At 51.1% G+C, this 18393-nt stretch overlaps 7 protein-coding genes across 7 annotated transcripts; 6 read left to right on the top strand and 1 right to left on the bottom strand.

Annotated features, from left to right (window-relative positions):
- Positions 1-28: 28 nt before the first annotated feature.
- Positions 29-4055, top strand: IAR55_001283 (carbamoyl-phosphate synthase arginine-specific large chain; the record flags this gene model as incomplete). Its single annotated transcript, XM_066944410.1, has 11 exons — positions 29-326; positions 418-741; positions 792-1051; positions 1104-1271; positions 1320-1393; positions 1442-2427; positions 2475-3171; positions 3224-3342; positions 3391-3452; positions 3503-3844; positions 3909-4055. 11 exons carry the CDS (start codon positions 29-31, stop codon positions 4053-4055), a joined length of 3477 nt encoding a protein of 1158 aa, XP_066805611.1.
- A 901-nt stretch (positions 4056-4956) lies between these two features.
- On the top strand, positions 4957-6462 carry IAR55_001282 (uncharacterized protein; the record flags this gene model as incomplete). The annotated part of the gene is made up of 5 exons (XM_066944409.1): positions 4957-4996; positions 5152-5424; positions 5485-5760; positions 5828-6108; positions 6172-6462. 5 exons carry the CDS (start codon positions 4957-4959, stop codon positions 6460-6462), a joined length of 1161 nt encoding a protein of 386 aa, XP_066805610.1.
- Positions 6463-7264: 802 nt separating this feature from the next.
- On the top strand, positions 7265-9000 carry IAR55_001281 (uncharacterized protein; the record flags this gene model as incomplete). Its single annotated transcript, XM_066944408.1, has 8 exons — positions 7265-7319; positions 7726-7827; positions 8070-8109; positions 8174-8190; positions 8246-8322; positions 8377-8463; positions 8528-8789; positions 8858-9000. The coding sequence occupies 8 exons, from the start codon at positions 7265-7267 to the stop codon at positions 8998-9000; spliced, it is 783 nt and encodes a 260-aa protein (XP_066805609.1).
- Positions 9001-9989: 989 nt separating this feature from the next.
- IAR55_001280 (uncharacterized protein) lies at positions 9990-10315 on the top strand (the record flags this gene model as incomplete). The annotated part of the gene is made up of 2 exons (XM_066944407.1): positions 9990-10077; positions 10203-10315. 2 exons carry the CDS (start codon positions 9990-9992, stop codon positions 10313-10315), a joined length of 201 nt encoding a protein of 66 aa, XP_066805608.1.
- A 166-nt stretch (positions 10316-10481) lies between these two features.
- IAR55_001279 (uncharacterized protein) lies at positions 10482-12580 on the top strand (the record flags this gene model as incomplete). The annotated part of the gene is made up of 12 exons (XM_066944406.1): positions 10482-10568; positions 10661-10705; positions 10782-10800; positions 10876-10940; positions 11006-11085; positions 11164-11306; positions 11397-11442; positions 11512-11555; positions 11634-11790; positions 11854-11988; positions 12052-12174; positions 12298-12580. 12 exons carry the CDS (start codon positions 10482-10484, stop codon positions 12578-12580), a joined length of 1227 nt encoding a protein of 408 aa, XP_066805607.1.
- A 342-nt stretch (positions 12581-12922) lies between these two features.
- IAR55_001278 (uncharacterized protein) lies at positions 12923-16375 on the bottom strand (the record flags this gene model as incomplete). The annotated part of the gene is made up of 17 exons (XM_066944405.1): positions 12923-12981; positions 13043-13141; positions 13206-13267; positions 13333-13365; positions 13417-13474; positions 13522-13626; positions 13682-13932; positions 13980-14154; positions 14213-14282; positions 14332-14453; positions 14509-14692; positions 14748-14760; positions 14822-14909; positions 14960-15172; positions 15229-15338; positions 15386-15483; positions 15533-16375. 17 exons carry the CDS (start codon positions 16373-16375, stop codon positions 12923-12925), a joined length of 2583 nt encoding a protein of 860 aa, XP_066805606.1.
- Positions 16376-16677: 302 nt separating this feature from the next.
- On the top strand, positions 16678-17966 carry IAR55_001277 (CDP-diacylglycerol-glycerol-3-phosphate 3-phosphatidyltransferase; the record flags this gene model as incomplete). Its single annotated transcript, XM_066944404.1, has 7 exons — positions 16678-16974; positions 17022-17213; positions 17278-17404; positions 17456-17541; positions 17600-17668; positions 17730-17821; positions 17870-17966. The coding sequence occupies 7 exons, from the start codon at positions 16678-16680 to the stop codon at positions 17964-17966; spliced, it is 960 nt and encodes a 319-aa protein (XP_066805605.1).
- Positions 17967-18393: the final 427 nt, after the last annotated feature.

Below are 18393 nucleotides of genomic sequence, written 5' to 3'. Positions count from 1 at the left end.
TCAACCTCGCGAGGACTACCTGCCCAACATGCTCCGCTCAGTCCCCCTTTGTCGTTCCGCTCTTCCTGTTCGTCCCCTTCGGACCGTTCCCACCCTGGCGGCTAGGCGAGTCCCAGCCCAAACTCGATCCTATGCCGTCGCTGCTCCCGCTGTTGGCTCTTTCGGTCAAGTCGACGGAGAACCTACCCTCAACTCACCGTCAGAGCTGGCTAGGCGGATATCCGCAAAAGTTTTGCCAAAGCTGGAGAAGCCAGATGTGAAGAAGGTGTTGGTCGTCGGTAGTGGTGGTCTGAGTATCGGTCAAGCAGGAGAATTTGACTATTCTGGTAAGTGACATCTGTCTGTGGCTTCGGCAATTCTGCTGTCACAGACAAGCTTCCACCTGACGATCCGTATCTTGCTAACGTATCACTATAGGTTCACAAGCCATCAAGGCTCTTCGAGAATCAAATATCGAGACCATTCTGATCAACCCTAACATCGCTACAATTCAGACATCTCACCACCTAGCCAATGAAATCTACTTCCTGCCTGTTACTCCCGACTACGTCGCTTACGTCCTCGAGAAGGAACGACCAGACGGTATCCTGTTGACTTTCGGTGGTCAGTCGGCGTTGAACGTCGGTATTCAACTTGACAAGATGGGTGTTTTGGAGCGATTGGGTGTGAAGGTCCTTGGTACTCCTATCAGGACACTGGAAGTCTCCGAGGACCGAGATCTCTTCGTCCAAGCCTTGAACGGTGAGTCAAGTCGGACCTTGGATGCTAGGTCATAGCTGACTACCCCAAAGAGATTGACATTCCCGCTGCTCAATCGACCGCTGTTTCTACAATTCAGGCAGCTCTTGACGCTGCCAAGGAGATCGGCTACCCCATCATTCTTCGTTCCGCCTTCTCCCTCGGCGGTCTCGGTTCAGGTTTCGCTCACGACGAGGAAGAGCTTCGAAATCTTGCTGCTAAGAGTTTGTCATTGAGTCCTCAAGTCCTGATTGAGAAAAGTTTGAAGGGCTGGAAGGAGCTTGAATATGAAGTTGTTCGAGATGCCGCTGATGTGAGTCCATCTGTCATACTAGCAAGGTTGTGCTGACGTCAATGCGACACAGAACACCATCATCTGCTGCAACATGGAGAACTTCGACCCCCTTGGTACACACACTGGTGACTCCATCGTCGTTGCTCCTTCACAAACCCTGACCGACGACGAATACCACATGCTGCGAAGCGCTGCTATCAAAATTGTGCGACACGTCGGTGTAGTCGGAGAATGCAATGTAAGCAGTACTTGCTGTTTCATCAGTACCGAGCTAAAGAAGTTACAGGTTCAATACGCTCTCGACCCCGTCAGCCGAGACTACCGAGTCATAGAGATGAACGCTCGTCTCAGTCGATCAAGGTGAGCTCATCATGCCTCCAGGCTGTCCCATGCTGACTCTTGTTACAGCGCCCTCGCTTCTAAGGCTACTGGTTATCCCCTCGCTTACACCGCCGCCAAAATTGCCCTCGGCCATACCCTTCCCGAACTTCCCAATGCCGTCACCAAAACTACCACTGCCTGTTTCGAACCTTCACTCGACTACATTGTCACCAAGATCCCCAAGTGGGATCTGGCCAAGTTCCAACATGTGGAACGAAACGTCGGCTCCGCAATGAAGTCAGTCGGTGAAGTCATGGCCATCGGCCGAACTTTCGAGGAGTCGTTGCAAAAGGCTATTCGACAAGTCGATCCTAATTTCTACGGTTTCGACGCTTACTGGAAGCCCGAGGACATGAAGACTGCTTTGACTGAAAACAATGACCGCCGGCTCTTCGCCATCGCTCACGGTATGCTCAACCTTGACTACACTGTCGACTACCTCCACGACTTGACCAAGATCGACAAATGGTTCTTGTACAAGCTCGAGAACATCGTCAACGTCTACAAGACACTCCAGAACACGCCCTTCGACCAAATCACCAAGGAGATGTTCATGACTGCTAAGAAGACTGGTTTCTCTGACTTGCACATCTCCAAGCTCGTGAAGAAGCCTGAGGATGAGGTTCGAGCGGCCCGAAAGGCTTTCGGTGTCACTCCCTTCGTCAAGCGAATTGATACCCTGGCCGCCGAATTCCCCGCTTACACCAACTATCTCTATACCACCTATAATGCATCTACCCACGACTTGGAATTCGACGAGCACGGAACTATGGTTCTCGGTTCCGGTGTTTACCGAATTGGTTCTTCCGTCGAATTCGATTGGTGTGCCGTCACATGCTCAAGGGCTATCCGAACCATGGGGAAAAAGACCATCATGATCAACTACAATCCCGAGACTGTGTCAACCGACTTCGACGAAGCGGACAGGTTGTACTTTGAGGAGCTCAGCTGGGAGCGGGTGATGGACATTTACGAGCTCGAGGGTGCTGAGGGTGTGGTAGTTAGCGTCGGAGGCGAGTATTGAGCCTTCAAACATCGAAAAGAGCTGACCCCTCTTCAGGACAATTACCTCAAAACATCGCTCTTCGACTCAAGCATACCGGCGTTAACGTTCTCGGTACCGATCCCGAACAGATTGACAACGCCGAGGACCGACACAAGTTCTCTTCCATCCTTGACAGCGTTGGTGTCGACCAGCCTGCATGGACCGAGGCTACTTCGCTCGATTCTGCAAAGGAGTTCGCCAACAAGGTCGGCTACCCTGTACTCATCCGACCGTCGTACGTGCTTTCCGGAGCAGCCATGAATGTTGTCTGGGATGAGGCCGAGCTTGAGGGCAAGCTTTCCGCTGCTGCCGATGTCTCTCCTCTCCACCCGGTCGTCATCTCCCAATTCATCGACAACGCCCAAGAAATTGACATTGATGCTGTTGCCCACAAGGGTAAACTCCTCATCCACGCCGTTTCTGAGCACGTCGAAAATGCCGGTGTCCACTCCGGTGATGCTACTCTCGTCCTCCCTCCCTTCTCTCTTCACGAAAAGGATCTCGCTAGGCTCAAGGAGATCGCCGAGAAGGTCGCCAAAGCTTTCGATATCTCTGGTCCCTTCAACATGCAAATCATTAGGAAGCCTGAAGTTGACGGAAACGCCGCCGAGCTGAAGGTCATCGAGTGTAACTTGCGTGCTTCGAGGTCTTTCCCATTCGTCAGCAAGGTGTTGGGCAAAAACTTCATTGATGTCGCCTCAGCCGCTATCATGTGAGTGTCAGTACAACCATGCGGTATGACCAGACTGACAGCTATGTCACAGGGACGAGAATGTTCCCGAGCCTGTCGATTTGATGAAGGAACAAAGGGATTATGTCGCTATCAAGGTTCCCCAATTCTCATGGACTCGATTGCCTGGTGCGGACCCCTTCTTGGGTGTTGGTGAGTGACCTTGTTGTGAATCGAGAGTCAGTACTGATATCCTCGCAGAAATGGCTTCCACTGGTGAGGTCGCCTCATTCGGCAAGGACATTCACGAGGCATACTGGGCTGTAAGTACTTAGTCTTGTTTCTGCTCATGGCCTGCTGACAAAATCCGCAGGCTCTCCTCTCTGTCAACGGCTTCAAACTTCCCAAGAAGAACTCTGGTATTCTTCTCGGTGGCGACATTTCTCGAGCAGAGATGCCCGTCATCGCTGCCAACCTTATCTCCCTTGGATTCAAACTGTACACCTACGACTCTGCGGTTGAACAATTCGTGAACGATCAACCCTACCTTGCCATCAAGAAGATCATTGTCCCGGTTAAAGACAAGAGGAAGTTGAGGGAGGTCCTGGAGGACAATGAGATCTCTTGTGTGATCAACGTCAGTCGATCGAGGGCTGCTACGACTGCCGATGCGGACTACGCCTCTCGACGAGCTGCTGTCGACTTTGGCATTCCTGTGAGTGACTACGTTCTATTGGTGATATCAGGTCAGGATAGAAGCTGACGTATAATGAATGTAGCTTATCAACAATGCCAAGCTCGCCGTCTTGTTCACAGAGACACTTCAGAAGAAGTTCCATCAATCACCGCTGCCCTACGTCGAAGGGTTCAACCCTCCCGAGGTCAAGTCTTGGAGGGATTTCGTTGGTGAAGAGCGGGCTTATTGAGGATACATACCTGCGGGAGGGGAGGGGCGCAGATTCACGTCTCAATTTAGATTTTCATTCTTCCATTTCTTTTCGAACTACATTTGTTCTTACCCGGATTTAAGATGGAGGGTAGGGACGGGGGGAAAGATGACATCGCATCGTCGAATAGCAATGCATACCATGCCGGATCACCTACAGCTATAGTCCCTACTAAGGGGTGATGAGGGTGAACAGTGCCACGTTGATATGCCACCAAACTCCGTTTCATCGGCGTTATGTGGCTCACCGAAATTTCCTGGTTGTACGAATTCTCTGTCACTGTAACGGTGTGCAATAGTAGTGTATGCCAGCGTAGCATCACCACCTGTGGCTCCCAGTCTCCACCCTGCTGCACTCACCGCACTCCTACTCTGTGCTGAGGTCCCTGCCTCTGGACTACTCTCTCACTCTCACTCCTGCTCCTGACTCTCCCCCCCCCCTCTCGCCCCCCCCGTACCCTCCCGTACCACGCTGACACCCACCCTACCGTGACCACTCGACTCATCATCTTACTTTTCACACTCAATCTACTTTTTCGATCTTTATATCGATCAACTCGATAAAATAACCTCACAGAGCAAGGTGAGTGCTCGTCTACAGTTTCAGGAAGAGGGTCGGAGCAAGAGAGTCGGAGCCAGAGAAGAATGGAAGATAGAGGCAGAGGAGAAGCGAGAAGGAGAAGGAGAGAAAAGCAGTGTTGAAAGAAAAGAAACGGGAAATGGATATCGTGCTGATCTAGAAATTACACCCCTTCGTTCGTATCATACACTTTCCAACGTGCATCGTCTCCTCATCACCAACCTCCTCGAATTTCCATACCCAGCTCCAAAGAAGATCGCCAAAGGGCGCTTAAGAGGAGTTTTCAAAACTTACATTCAAAATGTCGGTCGTGTCGAAGAACATCTTCGACCTTCTTGGTGGTGAGTGCTGTATCCTCCCTCTCTCTCTCACCAGGCCTCCTCTCCCTTCATCTTTCCTTGCCAAAACCCCATTGCTACATAGTTGAGCAGGACGCTTCACACTCGATTCAGTCCACGATCTGACATGGATGTTGATATACCATTCTTGCGCACAGACGACGGCGACGAGTCCCCCGCTCCCGCCAAATCCACCCCCGCCCCCAAAAAGACTGAGGCCGCCCCCGCCGCTCCCGCGAGGAACGTCCCCGGTGCTGCCCCTCGAGGTGGTGCTGCCCCCGCTGCCCGAGGTCGGGGTTCTTACCCTTCTCGAGGTGGACCCAGAAACGTCTACCGAGACGGCGGAGAGGTCAGGAACTCTGGTCCTGTCTCCGGTGATGGAAATGCCGAAGGTACCGAGACTCCGGGTGGTTTCGATGGCGAGCGACTCCGTGAGTGGGCCCATAGGTCCTCTCTGATCATTCTGACTGATACTGACCTTGATTACACAGCCCCATCCAGAAAGGGCAACCAAGGTGCTGTCCGTGACGCCCACACCAAGGGCCCCCGAGGTAACCGACCCGCCCGAGGCGGTGCCAACGCTTCCCGAAACGTCACTTCCGGTGGTCACGCATCTTACGGTTCCGGTCACTACAAGGGTGGAAAGGTTCCCGCTCAGGCTGGTGAGAGGCGTCAGTTCGAGAGGAGAAACCAGAACGGTGGAACCGACTCTCAGAAGAAGGTTGAGCACGGATGGGGTGCCAACACTGGCGAGGCCGAGTTGAAAGGTGTGTTGGAATCTTCACGGAAAGTGAAATTGTTGCGGTTTGAGCTGATGGTTTATCTTCACTGTAGACGAGGTCGAAGGTGAGAAGGATGCTCAGGTCGAGGAGGCCGTTCCCGGAACCCCCGCTGCTGAGGGTGAGGAGACCGTCGCTGCCGAGGAGGCCGCTGCCCCCGCTGAGCCCGAGGAGCCCGAGGAGATTACCAAGTCATACGAGGAGTACCTCGCTGAGAAGGCTCAGGCCGCTCTCGACCTCGCCGCTCTGGGCAAGAAGCAAGTCAGGGAGGTCTCATCTGAAGTTGAGGGCAAGGCTTTCGTCAGGCAGGCCATCGACGAGTTCTTCTCCGGCAAGGTGAGTCCTTTTTGTGTGTCATTTGTGACCGGTCGGTCGACTGACGGTCTCTCCCGGTTGTAGTCCAAGTCGGCCGAACCCAAGGCCAAGGCCCCCAAGAAGGAGAAAGTTTTCATCGAGTTTGACGGTCAATTCGCTCAACCCGCTGGATCTCGACCTCCTCGAAACGACCGTGAAGGCGGACGTGAGGGTTCTTCTCGAGGTGGACCTCGAGGTGGCCGAGGTGGTCCTCGTGGTGGACGAGGTGCCGGACCCCGTGGTGGTGCTGCTCGAGGCGGTGCTGTCCGAGGTGGACGAGCTCCCGCCCCCATCAACGCCAACGACACCACTGCGTTCCCCGCTTTGGGCGCATAAATTGGAGAACTGTAAATGTTTTGGAAAAAAGGCAGGAAGGAGTTTTCTTTCTCATGATGGGACAGGGAGTCGATTGATCTGGGATCTCTTTTGGTTGGCTTTGCGTACCGTCTGACTTTTCTGCTCTTGTTTTCATTCCGCATTCCGCATCGTATACACAAAAAAGTTCCCTCCTACATCCTTTCCCCGGTACCACCTACACCCACGTCCCAATACCGAAACTTTGTTTCTCAACCCCCAAAGTATTTCATACAGACCTTTTCTTACTAAAACCCTTCACCTTGCCTTTTGAACAGAAATCATAAGCATCACATGTGCATCTCAAACGGATCACACGGAGCAGATTGGAGTGGCAGTTTGCTGCCGTACAATTGACCCGTCACACGACGAGACAGGTGCAGTGACAGGAATTAAGTGATTCACCCATTTAAGATCCACGCCGTGGCGTTCCGGCTGTGGTGCGAGTGTCAGCAGCTATCATCACATCAAAACGATAACCACGCAAGCACAAACCTTTGTTCAATCACAAAGTTATCATTCCTGCAACAACTGACCATCTACACCTGCCATCAACTCTGTCGCGATCTCAGGGACGCACAAACAGCTTTTCACAATAGCGTAGCACAGTGGGCGGTCATACATCATCTATCGAAACCAAGACTTTGACTTCAGAGTGGATCTTCGCCTCCAATCGCGCGTGTTCACCCGTATACCTTACACTCCCGACTCGCGGTCCCAATCTATCCCTCAGGCCCAACCAGAAGTGTATTAGCGAAGAGAATATACAGAGCCGTAGAACAAGATGGCAGAGGAAAGCGCTCCTGTGAAAGCTGTTCAGGTCAAACTCGTCTTGTTAGGTGAGTCTTTGTTCTGGCTTCGCCCCATACATACTACGACACGTCTCAGTAAGGAGCAGTCGGGACCATAACATGGAGTGTGGAGTGTTGTATGGGTTGTGAAATTGTCACACTTGTGATCGAAGGGTCGAAGTCCAGGGATAATGAGAGGAGAACGAGAACGATAGGACGTGTCGGAGGGCGGAAGATGAACAACCCTGACGCTTTGCCACCCAATCAATTAATCCTCAATCTACTGTACTCGACTTCATACCTCATCTCTATATGACCGACGTCTATCGCCTTACTCTGACTCTGCCCTCATCGTCCTCTCCTATTCTCCTCACATCGATCCCTCTCACATGTGGAACTCAACATGTCTATCTTCACCATTGCTACGCCACTCCCTCCTCTTCGACCACCACAGGCGAAGCCGCTGTCGGTAAATCCTCTTTGGTTCTTCGATTCTGTCAAGGCGATTTCAACGAGAACACGTCGCCTACGATTGGCGCGGCATTCTTGACGCAGAGTGAGTGGACTGTCTCTGTGATGTTGTATCACCAAACCATGTGGCTACCATCCCCGCGGTGGATCTGGCACGGGTGTCGACGGGGAGGAAAGGTTATCCGGAGAGGTCGAATGCGATATCTTATGAAGTGGTCCTGTCTTCATGGACTGCTGGACTAGAATTAAGGAATTTAACGTCGTTGTGTGGAAGAATCAGGACATAGGGGGAAACAAAGGATTGTGCTGACAAAATATCGAAAACAGAATGTCGACTAGAAAGCAGAATTGTCAAGTTTGAGATCTGGTGAGTTCGAACTTGATAAGTCATGTCTGGCTTGAACATGAGCTGATGGTCGCTTCGCTCGAAGGGATACTGCAGGTCAAGGTCAGCTCACGCATCTGTGTGTTCCTCATTCCGATAGCTGACACTCGCTCTTCAGAACGATTCCACAGTCTTGCACCAATGTACTACCGAAATGCGCAAGCCGCCGTTGTCGTCTACGACATCACCAAGGCTGTGAGTAGGCTGAACTCAAGGATAGATAAATGTAGCTGACTCTCGTACCTTTAGTCGTCGCTCGAGAAAGCCAAGGCATGGGTCAAGGAGCTTCAGCGACAAGCAAACGCGAACATTGTGATTGCTTTGGTCGGTAACAAGGTGGGTCTCATTGTCTGTTCACAATTTTGGAGCAGTTCAGTATACTGATCGTTATCTGTAATAGGTTGACCTTGTGTCCGAAACATCTGCTATCGAATCCACACCCACCGAGACCCCTAGTGCAGCCGAAGATGAGGACGAATCACCTGCTGAAGCCGATGAAGATGCGGCGACTCCGCCACTTGCCGCTCCTGCGACAGACAGTGACGATTCTCGTCAAGTGTCGACTGCGGAAGCTGCAAATTATGCCAAAGAATGTGGTCTGCTATTCTTCGAGGCGAGTGCGAAGACAGGGCACAATGTCGGAGAAGTCTTTACGGAGATCGGTTAGTATTGCCAGGCAAACCCAAGACTCAACGTGAACTTGGCTGACATGTCACACTGCGATCCTCAGCCAAGACAATCCCGTTCGACACAATCACACCGAAAACTGCTGCTGGAGCCCAACAGCCTGGAAGACGGAACGCGAATGGACAGGAGAGTGGACGGGTCAGCCTAGGTGAAGGTCAGCAAGCGAAGAAAGGAGGCTGCTGTTAAATTAGGCCACGACGGCGCCCGGATGATCGATAGAAGCGAAGGGAGAGTGCTTCTCAAGTCGGATGTCAGATGTCAGGAGGTGCTCCTCTTCGTGATCCTTGTTTGTTTCCGAGTTTTCGACCTCATACCCCAGAGAAGAGACTGTTCTTCTACTTGTACAAATTTTGATGTGAGACTGGACACGGTTGCGTACATGACTTATGGACTTGGTGGATTAGTACGGTTCTCACGGCCATGCTGTTTTCGCTGACCTGCCTGGCGAGTCGCCTATTGGGCCGAGCATGTTGAGCAATCAAGCAATCACCGCAATCAAGGGGGTATCGAGCAAGTCAATATCTGCTGTTTCCCCCTGTGAATTGATGACCTATTTTGTCAACGATCAAGCATAATCTCGCGCAGTAAGGAACGAGGGCGCAAGCCGGATGAGTATGTCTTCGATGTCGAGACCACGTGCGTCCAATTCCATGCAGGAGCGTTGGAAGCGTGCATCGACCGAAGAGTATACTACGCTCGGCTTGGGACGTGAAGATGAAGAATCTAGCAGTGCGACCCGGACCTGATGTATTCTTGGCAATGTTGACCGGCGCACGTATCGTGACATTCAACACACGAAAAAGGGGCTGTTGCAGCAGCATGAGCATGGTCGGCGCAGACGGAATCCGACAGTGGATCGTTGCACGGAACACGGCAAGTAGGATTGTAAGTCCAAGAGATAGGTTTCATTGAGATTGGGAAGAGCGCGGTAAGCCGAAGCACGTTTATCGGAAAGATCAATATGTTCGGATGAGGGCGAGGTGGAGGTCGTCCACCACTTTTGAATGGCCCTGTTCTTCTTCGCAAAGCACAGTATAAATAAGTTGACGATCGACTTTCTCTCTCTGGCAGCTCGACCCGAAGTATTCAAGGAATTCGGTAATCTGAACTGCGATCCCTTCTCACTCTTGGCTCTCCCCCCACCCACCTTCCTTTATAGATCAACGAGAACCAACATGACGCAGTCGCACAACTTGCTCTCCGCTCTCGTCACTATTCTCGGATGTGGCGGGATAGTCAACGGTCTCACCCATTATCCACCGGGTATGTACCAACAGCCGCGATGCCACCCGCAGCCGGAGATGCAGATCGCAGCCTTCTCTGCGAGGCAAATGCCAGACTGGTAGCTGGGGAACATCGCTGTTGACCTGCTTATACTTGTTTCTCAGCCAACACGTCCAACACCGTCCTTGATCAGGTGTTGAACGGGAACGGCGCCCCGGGAATCTATACCATTTCTGAGACGCCCGGCGACCAGTATGGAGAATACAACTGTATGTGATTGTGCACTTGTTTCACAGTTTCACTTGGTTCTGACTGAAGATTGTCTGATCACAGGGTGTGCGGTGAGTCCCTTCTTTCTTCCTTTCTTTCTCTCTCTCTATCGATTGTTTGGTCTCGACGCTCTTCACGCCAGATACTGAACAGATCATCTCTTCTGAACACAGATGCCACACGTCAGGAAGACCGAGTACAAGGTCCCGTCCAACGATCACCAGCTCAAATACGTCGAAGTCATACAACGTCATCACAAGGTCAGTCGTCCGACTGCATTTGATCAGCATCACGATGGAGTAGATGTCAAGCGTGACAAAAAGACCGATGCTGATCTGGCTGTGGATCCTAGAGGACTCCTTATGCGTCAAACACCTTTTTCAAAGAGGACATACCTGTGAGTGAAAATTTCTTCCGGAACGACGCGTATGAAAGAAGCTTGACTGATATGAGCTACTTGCTTGAACTTCCAGTGGGACTGCACCGACTCTGGTAAGAAAGCGGCCACTCTTTGTCCATTGACTAATCCAAGTCATGCACTGACTCATCTCGTTGCTGGATGGGTAGGACCGTACGCAGGTGCCAAAGATACCAACGGTCTACAAACCACCGGTATCTACTGGCAAGGTCTGGTGGGTGAAATCGTTGTGCGAAGATGAAAAGATGCGGAAACTGACTTTATCATTACCCCGCGCAGGAAAACACGCTCAACCCATTCGAAGATACTGTCGGACCAGGATTCATCAATTCAACCTGTCAATTCCCAGGTATAACCTCGTGAGTGGTCTTCGATTGTCCTCGAAGGTATCTATGGTTGAACGAGGGGTTGATGTCGTACTTGGCTCGCGCTGTTAGGCAAGGTATCGAAGACGCCTGGGTCCACGGGAAAGACTTCTATGGCGTGTACGGCGATCTCTTGCAGTTCTTGCCTCTCTCCGAGGAGAAGGAGAAATACACCTTCAGAGTGTCCAATGGTGTCATCACGTCCCAAACTCTGAGTGAGTATAGTCCCTCCCTTCCATCTCACCTATGGCCATAGCAGTTCCCGTATAAGTCCTGGCTGCAATTGACACGTTGGTTTACCGTAGGTGGATTCGCCAAGGGTCTGTTCCCTAGTATCAAGGAATATCCAGCGTAAGTCGACCGGTCAGAGGCACCCATGGGTACTTTGCGGAGAGAACTGACCAGTCTGGAACACTGTAGCTATGTTCAGGCGTCCAACATCGACTCCCTCGCTCCGAGCTTCTGTAAGTATCTACGAAGCACCGCTGCTCAGCACATGTTCAGGTAATGTGACACCTCCAAAAGCTGACGACGTCTTGCAGCCTGTAATCTCCGAAGCGCGATCGGCTCTCAGATCACTGACATCTCTTCGACATGGGGCGTACATCTTAACGAGAGTCTCGCCTTGAGAGAGAGGTTCAACAATGTCTCGGGGATCGAGGAGAACGATACTGCGGGATGGGCCACCAGCTGGGATCAGTGGGTGCAACTTGGACTACTTTGTGTTTGGAAATATTCAATTCATGTTCTGTGCTTGTTCAGCCCATACGACAACCTGTCTGCCAAACAATGTCATGGGAAACCCCTTCCTTGTTCCGTGAACAACACGGCCATCTGTCTCTCTCAAGACGATGCCAACGCCATCTACAGATTGGGCAACTACGAGTACGCTTACAGGTGAGTGGCGGACATCCATGCGCAACATGTCAGTTACCAGACCTGCTCACGGAGCCCTTTCAGGTGGAGAATGGCCGAGAACTCTACCCTGTATAGTGCTCTGACCATGGGTCCTTGGTTCTTGGAGCTTCAAGGTCACATGAAGGGGATCATGGATGGGTCCAACATTGTCAAATACTACCACAAGTGAGTGTGTTAGCTCACAATTCCTCCTCCAACAAGTCCCATCATTCTTGTATCGCCCAGTCTTTTCTATCGTGAATCCCAGAAATGGCAAATTACTGACATTGGACTACTCCAATCGTACAGCTTCGCCCATGACGGATCAGTCGCGCCCGTACTCGGTCTGCTCCAGATCGATCAACCCGTGTGGCCCGGGATGGGCTCCGAAGTCGTCTTCGAGCTCTGGCAGAAATCGTCTTCGTCGTCATATTATGTCAGAGTCATGTTCGATGGTCAACCATTGAAAACATCGACACCGTTGGGAGTGTTGGATATGATTAGTTGGGAGCAGTTTGAGGGTTACTTGAAAGATACGATCCCGGCTGATCTGGTCGGGATTTGCAATTCTGTCAAATCGTCTTCGTCCTAGTTCATGGTCGTAACACCAAGGAGAGAATAATTTTAGGCGATCAAAAGACCTCGAGACAGAGCTCATTGGGTAGAGCTCATTGGGTGTTCAGAATCCGAAAGTGAAACTGCGATGGGTCGAGGAGCAGATATAAAGAGATATAGATATAAAACCATATAATATGCGATGCGATCTCCATGCAAAGAAGCGACAAACCCGAGAAAAGAGCACTGGGTCCATATGACCCTCGATAACCGAGCAATTGGAACCCACGCTTGACATACTGATACACCAGTCCGTCTATATACGACATCACAAAAGCCCCAACAACGCCGCTTACACCTGACTATAGCAACCACACATCTAATCATCCTCGTCGTCATCGTTGTCATCGACATGATTCCCACTCCTTTGGAACAATCCTATACCAGGCGAGTGAATAAGCTTCATGTCCGAGCATGAGACACGACGCACTATACTCACTCATGATGTCAGTCATCGTCAACTTCATATTACCCTTCGCTTGACCTGACAGGGCAGCATTGGCTAGCTCCCGCTTGTTGTTCTGCAGAGCTAAAATACCTGTGGTCGATCGTCAACTGTTATGGCAATCTTCCTGTCGAGTCCACTCAAAAGCTGCACGTACGATCCTCCACAGAGTCATCAATAGTAAGCTTGAAGATGTTGACATCGAGCTTCTGACCCAGACTACCAGGAAATCAGGTTATCAGGTGAAATGTTGATCACAAGGAAATCCCAGTCTGATGACCTACCGGTGAGCACGATCAAACGCTTGATCCTCCAACCTATGAAATGACGGTCAGTCGCAACAAGGATGCAGACGGAACACGACTTACGCCGGATTCCACCACAGATCCATTAGGACAACATTGTTGCAAGAAGTCAGATTCAGACCTGCTTGGCAGTCAGCAGCGAACTACGGAGTCACTGGGATGTCTCACCGGTACTGCCCGCCTTAAATGAAATGAGGATCACTCTAGTCTCAGGATCATTCTTGATTTTCTCCAGTGACAGTTGACGCATATCGTTCTTCATCGAGCCGTCGTCTGCCATCGAAATATCAGCTCATAGCCGTACAAATCGATCGGGCATGCCACTCACATCGCACGTATGCGATCCCGTGTTTCTTCAGGAAAGGCTCAATGAGATCCAAGAAACTGGTGAATTGGGAAAAAACGATTGTTTTCTCCTTTTTGCCACTTCGCTCTTCCACTTCGGAAAGAAGTTTAAGAAGCATCCGGATCTTGGCGCTGATTGGCGGTAGGCCATCATTTGCGTCTGCTTGTTGATGAGCTTTGCGGGCGATATCCTCGCATGCCTCGCAATGATCACTCGTCGTAGGAGTTTCTAGTCTGTGACTTCGATAAGTTGAAGACCAGCAACGACGATCAAAACTCACTTCACGAAACACATTTGACAGGTCTTTCCACCCGCAACACCCAGAGTGCTTAAGAGGTCGGCCAATTGATCCGCTTGATCGGCCTTCTCCGCGCCTGGCGGTCTTGACACGTCGTTCGTGATGGCGTCTGCGTCGGCTGACAAAGATCTTGTAACAAGTGATGGGTGTACACATGCTGAAAAGGTTGATCATTAGCGAATTTCAAAGTGCTATGGATACCTCGATCAACTCACCTTGACGCAATCGCAACAACAGAGTCAATACAGATGTATAATTGTGCATTGCGGTGCCGCTCTCGACGAACTGTCACCGCTATCAGGACTAATACGACCACTCTCTCGTTTGAACGTACCCGATTGAATGTCAGAGTGGTCTTCTTCTCCAAAGCGTCGTAGAAAGCCCGCTCTTCGGCGTCAAAAGGACACGGTAGTATTTGAACGGTCCTCCCGGGTAAATTCAATATCGCCTTTCCATCTATGTGAATCTTCATCAATCTTCGACTTTCACGTCATTCGCCCATTCGACTCACCGATCTTGGCGTCTTTGGTCCGTCGCAACATTATAGCTTTCAGTACTACATGTAGTCGCTTCATAGCCAGCTTGGTTCGCCCGTCTTTGACCAACGACGAGATACGTTCCTTGAAAACGTGCCAGTCGTCCAGCGGCTTAGCGCGAAGAAACTGGAAGAGGGAGAAGAGCTCTTCGACGTTGTTCTATTGTGAGGATCAGCTGCGTCCGGCTCCACAATGATCTATAAAGATAGCGTACCTGTATAGGAGTACTGAATGAGTGAATAAGACTCGTTAGCTTCCTTCATGACGGCCAATGGTTCGTTACCTCACCCAGTCAAACACCATCTATACTTGGCCTTGAGAGCTACAGCTGCCTTCGCTGCCTTGGTATTCCTATTTTTGATGTTTTGGGCCTCGTCTGCAACTCTATAAGCATCGAATTTGCGCTCATAACCACTGCTGACCTACCTACAACGATCCTCAACCACTTGACGTCGAATAAGGCACTTGCAGATTGTTTGCCCTTCTTCCCCTTCAGCGTCTTTCGACCGATCTCAATATCCGATCCAGAATCCAGTTCATCAATCTGTCTCTGGACTCGGGTCTCATAAACCCCAAATTCGGAGGCGACAGTCTGAAAGGTGGTGATGACGACGTCGAACTTTTCTAAGGTTTTACCAGCTGTGAACGAAGTTAGTGGGGAGCGTGAGCTGATGAAGAGTTGCAAAGATGCGCACATTTCGTCCTGCTAGACCCGTGATGCGTGGTGACCTTCAGTCTCCCTGGCATTGTCTTTGTGCGACATTCGGTAGCCCATTGCTCCATGACTGCCAAAGGGGCAATGATACTGTTTCTGAGGTCAGCTAGTCCTAGGATCGATTCGAGGTGACTCACAGTGTACCGCCTCTGAAACCAGCTTTCTTCTCCGCGGTAGTTGCAATGCCTTCGACCATCCTTGCTAGCGTCTGAACTGTCTTTCCGAGACCCATATCCTGTCGCTCAACATCAGTCACATGCTCGGCACGCTTTTAGCCCACTCACATCCGCTAGGATGCCACCGTATTTTCGTCCGCTCTCTCTACCTCTCATCCACTTGACACCTCTTACTTGATGGGGCATCAATCTCATGCCATTCGCGAACCCTTCTATAAGATCCTCCCCCTCTTGCATCCCATCATCTCCCATCTCTCCTTCACCATCACCAATCGCACCGCTCAGCAATTCCTGCATGTGCTTGTCTGCATCCCCATTGAACCGTTCGTAATCTTCTGCAATGACTGGAGCCGCGTCGATATCGAAGTCTTCTCGCGGCACGTCGTCTTCCTCGAAAGGTTTTGGTCTAGCATGATTGTGGGCGGGTTTCGGTTTGACGGTGTTGGTCGGATTAGGCTGACCATTTGTGAGCCATGCTGGCCAACCATCTCGATAGCCAAACGCAGGCTGATGAGCTGGTCTGGAGAATGTTTGTTTGGGTCGACTAGTGATGTGGTCCGTGCGGAACGCACCAGGCGTGGCGGGCTTGATGTAATTGCTGTACGCGTTTCCGATGGGTCTGGCCGGCTTCGACTTGATGATGGACGATCCGAAGCCCGTATCAAAGTCGAGAGGATCTCGAGCTCTGTTTGCCACCGCTGAAGGAGTAAGAGGGTCGGACGATGAGATCGAGGAGGATGAGCCGCCTCGGGAGGGGATGGAGGAGGTGCTTGTCGAAACTCGATTGGGCGCAGTGTTGATGGTATTGTGCGCCGATTTGTTGACATTGGGTATGATCCTATGAACCGTAGGAGGTGATGGCGAGGGAGAGGGCGAAGAGGTCATGTCGATGACGGCGTGTCTAGGTTTCGGAGGTGGTGGTGGTCTGTTGTAAGCGTTGAATGACTCCATGATGCCAAGTTTGAGTGAAAGGACAACCAGTCGTTTGATGAGATGATGAAACAGCAAACAACCAAACCTGTCAACAAAGCAACGACGCACTACTCGTTTGCAATGGTCATGCACCAGGGTGGTGGCCCACAATTGGCTCGTTGATTACGTAATAAATCAATCACAACACGTCGGAATAACAGTCACCCAAAAGTATGACGCTCGTCGGTGGAACTGGGACGAATGACGAGGGGAAGGGGTATTCACCATACTCGTATACTCTTGCAACTCATTCGTATGCTCCAAAGATCAACACAGACAGGATGCCAACCCCGATCCATGCGAGAGGCCTCGCCCTCACACTGGAAATGCCCTATCGACATACCGTTCACCAACTTCAAAGTCAGATAGTGCAGGTACGGCTTCGGTCGCGAGACGTAGCTCGTCAGTTATCGACACTGACGGGTCCGTCACCTCGGGCAACGAATTACTGGCGAGATCTGACACGGCCCGTCATCTCCTCAGGAGCGATCAAATTGCAATCAAGAAGATACTTCGCCCGGGAAAGACCCAACCCGACCGAGCCCTCTTCGACTTCGGGGAAACCGCTAACAAACAAAGTGAGCACGGAAACCAAGCAGCGCTCTGATGCGCTGACCGTCAATAGACCCCCACACCCTCGGGCACTTCATCAAATGCCGCTGAAGAAGAAGTCGAGCTGCACGAGTCACCATATACGATCCCCAATGCTCTTACCCTCATGCGCATACTGGCATGTCCCGTGTTGGGATATACGATAGTGCAGGGAGACTTTGCATGGGCGACGGGTATCTTGTTCGTCAGTGGCCTAACAGACTGGGTGAGTGTGGCTAGCATCTCATCTTAAGGGACTATGCTCAATCGACGCGGCATGGTATACATAGCTGGACGGATATCTCGCTAGACGGTTCAACAGCCGTTCTGTACTCGGCTCTATCCTTGATCCAGCTGCCGACAAAGCATTGATGACAACGCTTGTTGGCACATTGGCGTGGTCTGGGTTGCTACCGAGTGAGTTGACTGGACGCATAGAGCTCAGTGTAGCTGACGACTAATGGGAAGTCCCGCTTGCTGTCATCATTTTCGGACGAGATCTTGCGCTGTCGATATCCGCTTTCTACTTTCGCTTCGTTTCTCTTCCTAAACCCGTAAGATTGGTTGCGATCCGCCCAGTCCAGTGATCAGTCACTGACTTTTGGCCCCCAGCGCACACTGAAAAGATACTTTGACCCATCTATGCCTTCAGCCGAAGTAAAACCTACCCAAATCAGCAAGGTAAGTCTGTCTGATTTGGCACGCCGGTCCGTTTTCTGGGCTCATTCCGCGTCGACTGGAGATTAACACTCTGCTGCAACTCGTCCTAATGGGGGTCACAACGGTCTCTCCCCTTCTCACGTTCTCTATTGCTATGCCGTTGCAAGCGTTGCAGTGAGTATGACTTCATGATGATACTTGTAACCGCTGATTTTCTGACAGATGGACCGTGGCGGGCACAACCATATGGAGCGGATTCAGTTATATTGGAAAAGCGGGGGTCAAAATCCTCAAACAACCCGGTAAACCTCCAGTGTGAATCATGCGTAGAATTGCAACACCTATCAGATATACCTCCATCATTCGTGCATGCATGTGCTTGCAGAACATAGTGTACGATGAAACTGGGTTTCCCAGGCATTCCCGTTCCAAATGCCACGTCAAACGGCTACTACCTTATCATTTGTCGAAACCCTCTTGACTCGCGACCATTGCCGACTCACTGCACCCGGATACAACAACTTGTTCCAACTTTTTTCTATGGACACTGATTTGACTGCAGCAAAGGTGATCTTCTTCCTTACACGGCCTACCTTATCTGCCAGGAGGGGACGTTATCGATCCTTTCCCATTTCCGCTTTTTCCACTGGACAAAATTTCGTGCTTTCGGTTCTTACCCTCGCCGAATACTTTCACCTCTCAAGCTCGGATACCCCGACAGTCTCATCTGCGACCATTACTACAGC

The sequence above is a fragment of the Kwoniella newhampshirensis genome, chromosome 2 (genome assembly GCF_039105145.1).
Source record: "Kwoniella newhampshirensis strain CBS 13917 chromosome 2, whole genome shotgun sequence".
NCBI lineage: Eukaryota > Fungi > Basidiomycota > Tremellomycetes > Tremellales > Cryptococcaceae > Kwoniella > Kwoniella newhampshirensis.
The sequence above is the reverse complement of the archived record's forward strand: the minus strand, read 5'-3'. Positions and strand labels throughout refer to the sequence as shown.